This window comes from Bos mutus, chromosome 11 (genome assembly GCF_027580195.1).
Source record: "Bos mutus isolate GX-2022 chromosome 11, NWIPB_WYAK_1.1, whole genome shotgun sequence".
NCBI lineage: Eukaryota > Metazoa > Chordata > Mammalia > Artiodactyla > Bovidae > Bos > Bos mutus.
In genome coordinates, this window is record NC_091627.1 from 90,425,378 (window position 1) to 90,437,451 (window position 12,074).

General features: G+C 40.5%; 1 protein-coding gene across 1 annotated transcript in view; it reads right to left on the bottom strand.

The window, feature by feature from the left end:
* Window positions 1–12,074, bottom strand: part of RASGRP3 (RAS guanyl releasing protein 3) — a 124,668-nt gene that overhangs the window by 37,264 nt on the left and 75,330 nt on the right. Inside the window, exons 4-10 of the mRNA XM_005892997.3 lie at window positions 11,780–11,882; window positions 9,875–9,937; window positions 8,992–9,123; window positions 7,438–7,585; window positions 5,776–5,949; window positions 5,254–5,370; window positions 1,500–1,775 (exon numbers count right to left, since the gene is read on the bottom strand). Of these exons, the coding sequence (XP_005893059.1) occupies window positions 1,500–1,775; window positions 5,254–5,370; window positions 5,776–5,949; window positions 7,438–7,585; window positions 8,992–9,123; window positions 9,875–9,937; window positions 11,780–11,882 (1,013 nt within the window). The remainder of the gene's footprint in view (window positions 1–1,499; window positions 1,776–5,253; window positions 5,371–5,775; window positions 5,950–7,437; window positions 7,586–8,991; window positions 9,124–9,874; window positions 9,938–11,779; window positions 11,883–12,074) is intronic.

The following is a 12,074-nucleotide window of genomic DNA, read 5'->3' on the forward strand; positions in this document are numbered from 1 at the left end:
CAATCTGAACCCCAAGAGATTTGTGTTTCTATGTGTTGGCCACTTCTGCTTTATACAAAGAAGGCAGTTGCCATTATTGCCTACACCTAGGGGGTCAACTCTTTGGTAGACAATTCTGTGTTCTAGGAACAGTGGGTGAGAAGGTCTAGGAACCACACTCTTATTCCAATGCAGCAGCCCTAGAGGATTTAGCCCTTCAGAGCTTCAGAGGGATTGTTGTTTTCATTTCCTATGGCCGTTGCAAGGAAGTAGTTAATTCAGTATTGAAGCCAAGTTTCAAATGTTACAGTGTCATAAACCCAAACAAGGAAGTTACTCCTCCACTTGTTTCAGCTAAGCTGAGAGAATTTGCTTATGCCTCTTTTCCCCCCTTACAAAGAAGCAGCCAATGGGAAATATTCTCTTCTACACACCTGTGTATCTAAAAGTGCTAGGACCTAGAGACCAGCTAACTGTGTGTGCCACTAATACTAATAAAATGATGAGAAATGGGTTACTTTCTTCCAACCGACATCATTCCTAATTATAGCGTTCAGTTCATCTGTTGAGCCCCTACATATGCCAGGTACTATGGAAGGTGCTGGGGACACGCTATGCATAAGGCAAGTAGACAGAAAAAAACAATCTAATGTCAAGTGTTACCTCCTATAGATAAGAAAGTACAAAGTGCGAGGGCACACAGGTGACAGATGCATTACTGCTTTGGAGGGAAACAGAATGCTCCCTGAGAGCATCTAAATAAAGAGAGAGGCATTTAAATTTAAGCTAGTCATCTGGTGCCAGGGGGAGGGGGGCGGTGGGATGGAGGGCTAAGGAAAGGATTTTCCAAGAAAATGCAATGGCCAGAAAGTAGAAGGCAGCAATTACTGGTAGAAGGTGTAAGCCCCATACTCCTCAAAGGCAGGTGTGATGTGGGATCGGGTGATCAGAAATGAGGAGAGACTAAGAGTCAGAAAGCAAGTCCTGAAGGGCCTCCAGGGCCAGACTGGGAGGTGCCTCTGGTGGTTTGGGGAGGTTGGTGGGAGTGGGGGCAGGGAGATCTTGGAGGAGGTTCCTGCTTTACTCCAGGCTTCAGCTACAGCTATGCGGTGAGGATCCAGAGAAGCCAGTGAGCTTCTCTTGAACCTCACCTCCCAGGGGATGTGTGTGATGCAGGATTAGATTAGTGTGATTCAGGATTGTGAGGCCCTGAGGACAGAGCTGGAGGGCCTCTCTAAGAACTCCAGAAACCAGAGCTGCGGGGGCAGAGACTGGGATCCTCAAAGCAAACGGAATTTTCTTCGCTTGGAGATCATATTTAACAGTTTGAACTTACGCAGGTTACAGGTGTGGCTTCCCCACCCTTCCTCCTTTGAGATTTCTTTCCAACCACTGACCCCACATCCCACCCCTCCCCTGCCCTCATTGTGAACTGCTGGCGAGAATCTTCCTGCATCCCCTGGGAGGTGAGGTTCAAGCTCCAGTCTATTGGAGCACAAGCTCCAGCCCGTTGAACTCACCGTAAGCAAGTTGATCAAATCCAGGTTGGGTTCCAAGTGGTGAGAGGCATTCTGCAGGGACACCAGTTCACTCAGGGTAACGGAGAGCTGGTGCATTTTCACAATGTTCACTTTGTTCTCCTCTGTCCAGTCTGGGAAAATGACATGGACTGCTATCAAGTCTTTCAAGTGGACGCCAAGGATTGGGATTTTGAAGCCGTCGCAGTCTGCAAAAGCCTTGCGGTAATTACAGTAATTGCCATTGGAGGAGACCAGCTCCATCATTTCATTCCAGTTCTGAGAACAGATGGAAAAGTAGATTTTCAAACAGCCTTCCCTTCTGCCCACCCCCAGGCCCAACAGTGTGTGGCTAGGAAATTCCTCTGCTACCAAGAGAAGTATTGATTGCACCAACATTGATGCAGGGAGATACTAACCAGGAAAAAGAAAGTTAGAAAACCTGACTATGAATTGGACAGCCTGTTCCATTCTGCTACAAAACAGAAATAGCCCACACCTCTGCCTACCTACTAGGGATATTGAGATGTTAAACTGAATCATTATATAAGTATTTAATAATTCATGGAAATATTATAATCCAAAAAATAAGCATATATTATATTTAACATATGCAGTATATTAGAATTTCCTAGTTCCAAGAAAGTTGCATTCAAGATATAACTTGAAGGGCACAGGACGGGGGCAGGAACAGTCATATTGATGTGTGAGATAGCTGTGGTTTTGGACTCTGCCGCTAAGGTGACCTTAAGCAAGTCACTTCACTTTTAGGGACATTAGGTTTCTTTTTCTGTAAGAAAGAGGAGTTTGAATAAATAATTTTTCAATATACACTGCTGGTTCCAAGCCTCTATGAGCCTCCATTGAATTATCTTTTTTTTTCAATTTTTTTCCATTGAATTCTTATTTTCACATTTAAAATATGTTTTGCTCTCTACTGGAAATTCAGTACTAATCTAAAGGGAAATGAAACACATAATGAGCCCCATTATACTTGAAATGAGTACAGTGTTTGAGGTCAGTCAGCAGCGCTCCTGTGGCTTAAATTCTCCTGTTCATATGAACAAGTTATTGTTGGTTGTCTAACAGCAACCAGACCTTCCTTACAGACCCTAGCTTTGACTAGTATACTCTTTCCCATGTGTCTCAGATGGAGCTGTTTCCATGCCCAAGTCCAAGCATAGGTTCTGATCTACCATGACATAATTTCATCCCTCTGGTTTATGATTGGTTCAGGAATAAGAGTTAAGCCAATCAACATGTTGCATTCCACTGGATACTGTCATTGGCCCAGGGGTGGGCATGTGATTTGAGAGGGTCCAATCTGCCTAAAAAAGAAGGTCTTTATTCCAGGGGGACAAATCTAGAGAGAAGTTTTCCCTATGTCCAACTTTCATAAACAAAAGAGCAAAATTTTTCCATTGTTGCAGACAACCCAGTCAGGAGGGAAATCAGTCTGATGAAAAACAAAAACAAAAACCTCACACTCAGAGGAATCCAGAGCAGTTGAGCCAGCGTTCTGGTCAGCCCGTGCATGGGCTTGGCCTTGCCTCGGGACTTTCCAGGTATGTGACACAATCCATTTCCTTATTATTTAGGCAATTCCAAGATTTTTATTCTAACTTATAGCTGAAAGTGTCCTCACTGATACAGCAAAGTACACTTTTACAGGGAAATCTTTTGATAAGGATGAAATGTTCTTTTTCGCTCAATAAGGAAAAATTTAATTGCAGTCTGGAAAAAGTTCAGTTTGGGAAACAATCATTGCTTTAAATTATTTTTGTTCCTGGAAACTCAGCTATAAATCTGGAGGCTTTCTATACAAAAGATTTCTTTCTGTCCCCTCCCTCTTCTTTTGTATCTTCCACCGTGTTGAATCCAGTTCTATGAAGAGAGCCAGTGTTTAATGACTTCATTTGAGGAGTGGATAATAGGAATGATATCTGTCTTATTTGCCTTGTAACCTTCATGTATTTCACAATACCTATCAAATAGTAAGCACCAAATACATATTTATTGAATATTTACAACTACAATATGTTCAGTTCAGCTGAGTTCAGTCGCTCAGTTGTGTCTGACTCTCTGCGACCCCATGAATCACAGCATGCCAGGCCTCCCTGTCCATCTCCATCTCCCAGAGTTCACTCAAACTCACATCCGTTGAGTCAGTGATGCCATCCAGCCATCTCATCCTCTGCCATCCCCTTTTCCTCCTGCCCCCAATCCTACCCAGCATCAGAGTCTTTTCCAATGAGTCAATTCTTCGCATAAGGTGGCCATAGTACTGGAGTTTCATTCCTTCCAAAGAACACCCAGGGCTGATCTCCTTTAGAATGGACTGGTTGGATCTCCTTGCAGTACAAGGGACTCTCAGGAGTCTTCTCCAACACCACAGTTCAAAAGCATCAATTCTTCGGCTCTCAGCTTTCTTCACAGTCCAACTCTCACGTCCATACAAGACCACAGAAAAAACCATAGCGTTGACTAGCCGGACGTTTGTTGGCAAAGCAATGTCTCTGCTTTTGAATATGCTATCTAGGTTGGTTATAACTTTTCTTAAAGGAGTAAGTGTCTTTTAATTTCATGGCCGCAGTCACCATCTGTAGTGATTTTGGAGCTCAAAAAAATAAAGTCTGACACTGTTTCCACTGTTTCCCCATCTATTTCCCATGAAGTGATGAGACCAGATGCCATGATCTTCGTTTTCTGAATGTTGAGCTTTAAGCCAACTTTTTCACTCTCCTCTTTCACTTTCATCAATAGGCTTTTGAGTTCCTCTTCACTTTCTGCCATAAGGGTGGTGTCATCTGCATATTTGAGGTTATTGATATTTCTCCCAGCAATCTTGATTCCAGCTTGTGCTTCCCCCAGCCCAGTGTTTCTCATGATGTACTCTGCATATAAGTTCAATAAGCAGGGTGACAATATACAGCCTTGACGTACTCCTTTTCCTATTTGGAACCAGTCTGTTGTTCCATGTCCAGTTCTAACTGTTGCTTCCTGACCTGCATACAGATTTCTCAAGAGGCAGGTCAGGTGGTCTGGTATTCCCATCTCTTTCAGAATTTTCCACCGTTGATTGTGATCCACACAGTCAAAGGCTTTGGCATAGTCAATAAAGCAGAAATAGATGTTTTCCTGGAACTCTCTTGCTTTTTCCATGATCCAGTGGATGTTGGCAATTTGATCTCTGGTTCCTCTGCCTTTTCTAAAACCATCTTGACCATCTGGATGTTCATGGTTCACGTATTGCTGAAGCCTGGCTTGGAGAATTTTGAGCACTACCTTACTAGCGTGTGAGATGAGCGTAATTGTGTGGTAGTTTGAACATTCTTTTGCATTGCCTTTCTTTGGGATTGGAATGAAAACTGACCTTTTCCAGTCCTGTGGCCACTGCTAAGTTTTCCAAATTTGCTGGCATATTGAGTGCAGCACTTTCACAGCATCATCTTTCAGGATTTGAAATAGCTCAACTGGAATTCCATCATCTCCACTAGCTTTGTTCGTAGTGATGTTTCCTAAGGCCCACTTGACTTCACATTCCAGGATGTCTAGAATATGTTAATGGGGCTTAAAAGCATTTGTACTGAACACTTGCTGCCACTTCTATTCTGTTTTTCCAGGAGGTATGGCCATAACCTCCTATTGTCTAAGAAGAAAACTTTCCCCTTCTGAGTGACATTTGTTAGGATCATCCTACCTCTAAACAATTTCTAAGCAAACTTTTTACTTGGGATTATGATCTGGTTCACTGTACCTTTGTAACTTCTGAAGAAAGATGAGAATGGGTCTCTTTGAGCCGGGAAATGGAACTATGACTAAGGCCTCCCACCACTGCCATCAGGGTGTTAAAATTTTTGAGCTGAAGGAGTTTCTGCAATAAAAAAAATGTTAACTTCAATACTTTGTAACAATTTTTGAATTATTCTCACCTTTTGGCAGTACAGATGAAGTCATGTACAATTTTAATAATAAGGATGTAGGAAAAACAATATCAATTCAAAATGAAATACAAACGAAACTCTAGAAAAATGTACTAGAAACACTAGAAAAATATACCAATCCTCTCACAGAAAATAGCTACATTAAATACTTCCAAGTGTCGCCAATTAAAAGCAATCTTCTTGCATGAGAGAAGTATATTTGTTCATTAGACATTTAGTAGTTTAATTACCTTCTACATTGTGAATTTCAAATTTCTTCAATGACATTTCTCAACCAAGTGAATGAATATCTAGAATGCTTTAAGAGTCCCAGTCTAATTAACAGACATACATACCTTGGCAACATTGATAAACTTTGTGATGACTTCTGCTCTCTGCTGAGGAGTTGGTTTGCTAAGAACCATCAACTGGACCCACTTAGAGATTCCATTAAATAAAGCAATAGATCTCTCCAAGGTTGGGTTATTCTCCAGGCAGCCATGGATGACATAGCTTTGGTAATCAGTGAACTAGTAAAGCAAGAATCAGAGACTCTGAGTTATAATGGAGTCTTTGAAAAATCATAAATTAGAATGTTTCATGGAAGAGGTGAGACACTGTTTCACAACAACATCACTATTTCTTTCATTTCACACTTACATGGCATCTTACACATATGAATATACTATGAATAATGACTATATCTGTACCTTTAACATGCTGTTTCACTGCATTTCACTCTCCCATACACAGACACACAATTATTACACACCATAGTGTTGGTGAGGAGAGCAAGGGACAAGACTCAAAGTCACATTCCAGTGAGTCCTAAATTTGCTGGATCTTAAGATCCACATGGGGCATTTGCTAAAACACTGGTTTCAGGAAACCTGTTAGACCTAAAGGATCACTGTTCCAGAGGAATAATCGAAGAATCTCCATTTTTCACCCCTACTGGTGATTCCAATGGTTGGGCAAGTTTGAGATACAATGGCATGCATTAAAGAAGAGGAAATGAACATAACAATCATAATTTCAAGTCAGAATAAGCTTGCAAAATTGTTCTCAAGAAAAGAGAAAAAAAAATAGTAACTGAAGTAAGGCCACTCTTTTGCAAAACAGATACATTTTCTTGAAGTCAGCATGGGAGTCATCAGATATTAATATTAATACACAAGAGCCTCCTATCATATAAACAGAGCACGAGGTTTCCTCTCATGGCCTGCCTGTGGGGTCTCAAAAGGTCCTCTCCAAGCAGGATTACTTAGTGAAAAGAATCAGTCTTTCAGAAATCCATACTTCTGACCTCATGTTTTTCTTTGCAAGCGATAATGTAATTCATTCTTTGGCATCTTGGAAAAGGAGTGACATGCCCAAAAGTTGGTGAGACAAAGACAAAAGCTACTTGTGAACAATTGTGGAAATAGTATAACAAATGGAAAGTGAGTGAGTCGGTGGCTAGGAAAAGACCACAGTCGAAAGGAAGAAAGGGGTCATAGAGAAGGAATTCTATCAAGACAAAGAAAGAAAGAAAAATTTAATCCAAGATCTCCATCCCTGAGAAAGAAACAGCCTAATGTTAAGATTCTTCAGAAAGCTTACAGTTCTTAATTTCAACCTATACCCATAATTAGGCATTTATACAAATCCCAACCTAAATAAATATTTCTTCCCTCCCAAATGAAGGGCCCAGCCAAATGTGTTCACTTGGGAGACATCAATGGAGCTAAATAAACCTTGAATGGTTAAATCTCCACCAAGTATTTAGAAAATCATGCTTTAATCCTATGAAAGGAGACATTGAAAATAGCGACAGAAATATAGCTCCTGAGCCATAAAAGAAAGACAGGATAATATTTATCTTTGGTTAAAAGGGATTGTTCCTGTGAATTAAGGGCACTTTTCCAGAGGAGCACAGTGACAGAGGCTGCCAACAGTTCAGAGTACGAAAATGCAGCTCTTGGGAAAGTTGGCATGGAGGTTGTTATCCTTGGAAGAATAAATGTCCAGTTTCTTACTGAGATCCTTCTAAAAGATTTATGCTCCAGAAAAGTGAGGTGCTCGGCCAATTCAATGGGCTCCAGATGGTCGAACAGCAGACAGGCTTTTCCCTTCTTGGATACTTTTTTTCTCTGTGTGACTCTTCTCATCCAGTCATAGGAAGGACTATGAAAGAAAAGCAAGTCTGGTCAATGTGCTGAAAGCCCATTGCACTCAGTGGAAGTTATTAACCTACTGACTCTCTAACTCTTGGCCTGCTTCCAGGGGCTTGTGCAAAATACACACCCTGCCCTTCATGTTTGAAGAGAAACCCACTGACCCATTGCCAATAGAACATAATCTTCAAGTTGTTTCTCCAGACAGGGTTGGTTTGCATGGATTCATCCAGAATCTCTTACTTGGTCTTTCTTGTGAGCAGTAAGGTCTGAATCATGAGGGATTTTGTCAATATATAGTTGGGATGGAAACCACCAAAATCCATATGGTCAGCAACATATGGATTATCTGAAAAGCTTGTTATAAAAACAGAGGCCTGGACCTCACTACCAGACATTCTGACTTACTAGGAATGAATAATCTGAATAATCTATTTTTTAACATCAACATTTATCAAACGCTTGATGTCCCAGGCACCACTATAATCACAGGTATTAACTCATTAAATCTTCACAACTCTATCAGGTAATACTATTATTACTTCCATTTTAAAGATGAGAAAAAATAGGCACAAAGAAGTTAAAAATTTATCCAAGCTCACATAGCTAGTAAGTAGAGGAGTTGGGCTGAATAATCTATATTTTTAACAACACCCCTAATAATCCCAGGACCATTCACCATGGATCACTCTTGAAGAAGTATTTTAGGAAAGAAGACTAGAGTATGAATGCCTAGGACACAAAAGTATATATATTTTCAATATGGATAATAATACTTAAAACCCTAAAATAGCTTTATCTATAAAGTTAGCTAGTAATATAAAATGCTATCCTAATTAGCACCAAGTTCCTAATTACTGAGCTGATCAGTTCATGGCACAGCTATGGTCCACATTTGCACAGCCTCAGGCCGACATGAGAAGCACCATGGTACAGAGCATCTCGAAATTGAATGAGCATATGTATCACTTGGGAATCTTACTAAAATGCAGTTTCCAATTCTGCAGCTTTAGGGTGGGGCATGAGATTCTGTTTCTATTGAGCCCCCGCCCCCAACTAATGCCGGAGCTGCTGATCCACAGAACACAGTGGCAAGGGCATAGGAGACTAGATTCAGTAACCAAGTACTGAGCATCTATTAGGTGTCAAACACTTTCACATATTATCACATGTACCTCTTGGGTGCTCATTATAACCCCATGAGAAAGGTACAATTTCTACTTCACAAACACAGAAATTGAAGCTTGGAGAGATAAACTACGTCCAACGGGACTGTGCTCTTCGCAGCAAAGCTTTCCTCAAAGAAGCACACCTTGGTTCTGAACAGGTATGGATGCAGGTCAAGTGGGATCATCACTACTCCCTCCCCCAAAAAGCAGACTCATCATATTTGAAAGAAGCTTGCACCATTCTTACATGCTGGATATGTCGATGAGACTGGTATGTTTCTCGTATCCCAGTTGACTAGCTACTTCCCGGAATTCCTCAGTCATACGGATCAAACCAAGGTCCAAATTAAACTCTGCAGGAAATTTCACAATCCAGTACCTAAAAGACATCAAGTATGTTTGACAACCAGAAGATTTCAAGCTAGATCTCTGTGGAAACTATGGTGTCATTTTACAGATTACATTTAACAATGTTTCAAGACCATACCTCAAATTAGTAATCTCTTATCCCCCATCTATCAGGTTGAGTCTTGCTCTTTCCTGCTTCAATCAAGGACCCAAGTCCACCACTCCTACTTTGAGAGTCTCTTTCTCTCTAGAACCACAGCTGAGAAGAAACCCTTCTCCCAACTCATGGCAAGTAGGTGGGAATGTGTACAGTGAGGGAGTAGAAAAAAAAATGAATGCACTCTTTCTCGGAGCTGCTTTCATCCCCTAAACACACTGACTAGTGCTTAATTGTCCAAAAGAAAGATAAATTCTATGTCCCCAGCAACAGAAAGTGAAAGTGAAGTCGTGTCGGACTCTTTGCGACCCTATGGACTGTAGCCTACCAGGCTTTTCCGTCCATCGGAGTTTCCAGGCAAGAGTACTGGAGTGGGTTGCCATTTCCTTCTCCAGAAGATCTTTCCGACCCAGGGATCGAACCCTGGTCTCCCGCATTGTAGGCAGACGCTTTCCTGTCTGAGCCACCAGGGAAGCCGCCAGCAACAGAGGAGAGCCATTTTTAATGAAATCAACAAAAGGGGGACTTGAGTCCATTTTACTGTCAGATTAGGTCTGTAGTTTGGGGAAAAGAAAACTGTCAATAATTCCAGAACCAGAAACAAGACAATTAAGTTTATAAGTACCTCATGAAGTAGCAGATCTTTAATCGAAATTCATCACAGCTTTCTCCACTGGCATTTCGATAGGTACACTAGTTAAGGGAAAAAATCCTTGGACGTTGTTTCCTTTGCACAGATCTGTGGCTGTTTAATCAATTTAGATGAATTTCTAAGAAGAGGACTATACTATTAGGGTGACATGGATGTTCAAGTGGGGAGAAAAGTGGGTTCTGATGACATCAGTGCTAAATTACTAGCACCATATATTATTGCTCTGAGATGTATTTTTTTGGTCTGGAAGAGAAGCCACTTATACAGTGAATTTTACCTTCCTGAGCACTTACCAAATGATGACTGTCAACTGTAATGACAAATGTACTACTAACTATAGATAATTTAAAATGAATAGTACATAGAAGCACCATTTTAGCCAAAAAGATTTTATATGTAGGATTAATGGAATATGTAAGTACTCTAATTTCTTTAGTATTTGAAAATGTTATCATTTTGGGGTATAGTAATATACACATCTTGCTGTTATTTAGTCTCAAGTCTATTTATTCATACTTTTTAGCTAATATTTACTGAGTTCATGCTATATGCCAAGTACCATGGATATGCAGCAAGCAGGCAATCCAAAGAGAGGGAAAATCTAGAGAAATGTGAATTCACAGGTGGTTTCAACTCCCATATAATCTGCACTTTCAGATATTAAGCTTTACCGTGTCTAAATACCCCTTTCTATTTGTGTTTCATATGGCAGTGGACATAATGATGATGAGAATACTGTCTGTGGGCACATTTTGTGGAAAGTGTTTGGACCCTAAGGAGGGAATGGGGCCAGACTAACATAGTTCCCTCCATCCTTCTCTACATACCACCTTTCAATAGCAGGACCCGTGGAACCCTGGGACCACAAGGTACTAAGATATTGTTCATTTCAAGGGACCTCTGTTCAGGGTGAATGTTCCCTTCTCGTCTCTAACACCTACTCCCTGTCTGAGGTTGGGGGGATGGTTGATGATGGAGTGAAGAAGTAGAAAGTAGAGGAAACTTGAAGGAAGCAAATGGAAGCCAGCTAGCCCTAATTACACTCAATGGCCCCACTCCCTCTCAGGCTCTCACTGATCTGCCCTGCAAGGCTTCTCACTCATCTGCAGGACCCCTGGGCTTGCAGCAGGCAGACTACAGGAACCTACGTTAGCAATTATATAATAAACATTAGATCTCAGGGACTAAAACCTCCTTATAAGTATGTGACTATTTCGTAGCCATTTTTCAGTCATTTGGCTTTTAACCACCTTTTAGGATTGTACCATGCACAAAAGTGGTGGATTGCTAAAAGTCCTTATTATAGAATGGGGTTTCTAACTATGGTTATTTCCTTTGCCTTTATATCAGAAGAAAATCTAAAATTAATGTCAATCAACAGATTATAATAAACCTGCTAGAATGTTCCTTGTGTCTCACCAGCAAGGGACGATGTGAAAATTTAGGTGGTGTTTATGCCTGAGCCAGATCATATTATTCTGGCTGGCATTTCCATATGTCTAAACTGTATCCTCTAGGTCTACCATTCTGCCTTCCTAAGAGGAATAAAGTAACTCTTGAATCAGTATTAAATATTCTTTCATTATACTAATAGCAGAAATGTTAAAGACAAGTTAGAAACATTCAGGCTACAGCTCCTGTTTCATTTCATATCAAGTGGTTATTTTCAAGTAGAGCCAAAACATTCAGATGGATAATCAGCTATTTGGTCAATCATCTGAATGTTTTGTCTAGACATCTATATATATTCACAAAACAGCTGGATAACTGACTGAAGACTGTTTATTCATCTTAATTTACTGGCTTTGGTTAGACACTTCATCTAAGTACAGAACTTGATTTATGATTGTAAAAATTACACAGTAGTTAAAAAGATATATGCAGAGAAGTTTTTCTGCCAATTCAGTGGAAGACAAATACCATCGGTGCATGAGTAGAACTATTCTTGGCAAATAACTATTATTCAGCTCTCCATTGTCATCTGTTAAAAAATAAAAGAAGATTAAGAGGTGAGGAGACAATAGCACATACTACTTTTCTCTTTGTCTAATATCAGCAGAGAAACATTAGTGTCAAAAAGTTCTTGTAGACCCAATTATCATTTTCCTCCTACTTCTGGTATTTCCTTGCAAATTAAGTGGGTAGGTCTCATCCTTCCTCTGGTGTACAGTTG